The sequence below is a fragment of the Procambarus clarkii genome, chromosome 13 (genome assembly GCF_040958095.1).
Source record: "Procambarus clarkii isolate CNS0578487 chromosome 13, FALCON_Pclarkii_2.0, whole genome shotgun sequence".
NCBI classification, from domain to species: Eukaryota; Metazoa; Arthropoda; class Malacostraca; order Decapoda; family Cambaridae; genus Procambarus; species Procambarus clarkii.
Window position 1 is genome coordinate 44,884,048 of NC_091162.1, and position 2,500 is coordinate 44,886,547.

Sequence of the window (2,500 nt, forward strand, 5' to 3'; positions counted from 1 at the left end):
AGGTTATTGTCCTGACTTGTGATAGGTTTGAATGAGTCTTGGAGGACTGGTGTCATTTCCTAAGGCTTGGCTGCCCCAGTGCTATAGTTACTGGTAATTACTGAATAGTAAATAAAAAAAAATATTTAATTACATTCAACAATTTATTTTTACATCAATGAGATTTTGGTCCAAATATGTTGTATTTGATATTATTATGTTTGTTATTAGTTCATTATTTTTTAATATTGGATCAATAGTATTATTCACAAGTTGGCTCCACTATCCGCTGACTAAATATGAACTTTTCACAAAGTCTCATTAATGTTTTGGTGTATGTTTGTTGATCATGCCTCCTTCCTTTGTTTTTATTTTTTTCATTTACATATACGAGACTTCTTGCATTCTTGTAAAGCCATTAGCACCCATAAAGTTTCGGGCAGGTCCTTAATCTTTATTTTCCCCAGAATACAACCCGTTAAATCCCGTTAAAGGTTTTCAAGAAAGTTCTTATCCTTTCAGGCAATTTTTTTGGCTGCTGCATCAGAGAGTTTGTATATGAGGATAATTACTAGGTTTTGCTTTTGATTCTGACTTCAAATATTTCTACCACATCATTTGAGGATCTATGCAGTAAAGTAATTTTGGCAAAATGATCTTACCTGGTCAGTATTTTAATTTAAGATCTCACGCTTATCAAATTAGTGTTAACCCCAGTTAGATATAGAGTTTGACAGTTTTCTTTATCTTGTTGGAATTAATCTTTACCCAAACTTTATTCTATTATAGATTATCAAGTAGATGTTGATTTGAGCGGTGTGAGTGATAACGAGGAGGCCGCAGCTCGTGCTCTCTTACTAACAGTTGCCCGTGTGTTGGGCCCAACAGCTGCAAGAGGCAAACGCCTCTCACTTAATGCTTCATTCTTTGAGATTGGTGGAAACTCCCTCAACTCTGTTATGACTGTAACATCACTCAAGGATCTTGGCTATATATAGGCAAGTAAATGTATTTTTTCGTTATATACAGTACAATGATCTAATCCATTAACTTAGTACCAAGAATCTTTTATTTTTTTTGTAGTTTAATCTCTTGGTACTCATCTTGAAACCTACACTGATGATTGGATTTGAACTGGGGTTTTCGTTGCTTGCACTGTGGGATTAAGTTTTCTTGTCAAAAAGCACTGTTGCTTTTTAGATAATGATTAGAAGTGCAATACAGGAGTTGGACAGCTCTCAGTGTGTATTAGTTTGTAACCAACTGCCTACATAAAACCTTTCTATTAAGCAAAGTTCAATGTTACAGATATTGGGGTATTTCTGAAAGCAAGACCCTGCGGGATGTTGTAGAAAATTTGCAGAGTGGGAGCCAGCAGGAAGACCCCACAGCACTTGGCGTATGCCGGCAAGCAACAGAGAGCAATCAATATACACTCATGATGCTCAACAATAGCCATAAAGATGCTGTTATTGCGTAAGTGTCTTTGATAATTTTCCAATCTTGAATGACTTGAAAAAGGAGTAACTAACAAGTTTAAAATGTATTAATACATTTTAAACTAATGTATATATACATTAGTATATACACAAAGTATATATATATAATATATAATAATATATATATTATATATATATATATATATTATATATATATATATATGCAATTGGTGATCATCATAGAAACCTTATTTTGTAAATTAATATCTGTCTTAAACTCTCTATGCCAATAATGTATAAATATAAAAAATAGGGAATATCACCATTTTTAACGACAATATTTCAGATTTGGTATTTACTTTTCAACAGCTTGTTGAGCGAGTGCTTTACTACGAAGGGACTTGGAGATGTGGCTCCATGCAGAACCTTGGGAATACATCCAGCTGCTAATTCAGTATATGATCATTTGGTTGAGAAGGAACTTAGGTGAGCAATGATGAAAATAATATAAGGTACCGTAATGTATTCCAGCAGATATATCAAAGCCTGTATACAAGGCTCAGTGTTGTAACTTACACGTCTGAATACGGTAATAAGGAAGTGGTGCTTTTAAATCTTTTTCAGTAAAAATAAATTTTGTCAAAATATCCTTTAAAACACGAGCATGTCATAAGTGGTGGTGTGTGGTCTATTCCCCTCAAGATATTGAATGTAGTTATCATATGCCATTTCTTCTCTCCTGTAAGGTTGTGAGAGCGAGTTCTCTCAGCCTGTCCTTATAGCCGAGGCCTCTCAATTCTGGTACTAATCTAATTGCAACCTTCTGAACTTTCTCAAATCTCTATTTATGCTTCACAAGAGTGAGTTTCCATGCTGGTGCTGCATACACAAGTAATAGTCTCATATAGGCAATGTGTATGGATTTGAACGCCTTCTTGTTTAAAGTCTTAACTGATTTTCTTGTGTATACTAACTTCTCATATGTTGCTGATGTTATCCAGTTCACATCAGCTTCTGGTGGTAATGTTAGGATGTCTACTCTCAGGTCTTTTTCTCTTGCTGTTTCTTGTAATTGCTATCCC

At 34.4% G+C, this 2,500-nt stretch overlaps 1 protein-coding gene across 1 annotated transcript in view; it reads left to right on the forward strand.

Moving 5' to 3' along the window:
• Window positions 1–2,500, forward strand: part of LOC123757333 (beta-alanyl-bioamine nonribosomal peptide synthetase ebony-like) — a 128,937-nt gene that overhangs the window by 102,023 nt on the left and 24,414 nt on the right. The window contains exons 18-19 of the mRNA XM_069324126.1: window positions 1,288–1,455; window positions 1,788–1,904. Of these exons, the coding sequence (XP_069180227.1) occupies window positions 1,288–1,455; window positions 1,788–1,904 (285 nt within the window). The remainder of the gene's footprint in view (window positions 1–1,287; window positions 1,456–1,787; window positions 1,905–2,500) is intronic.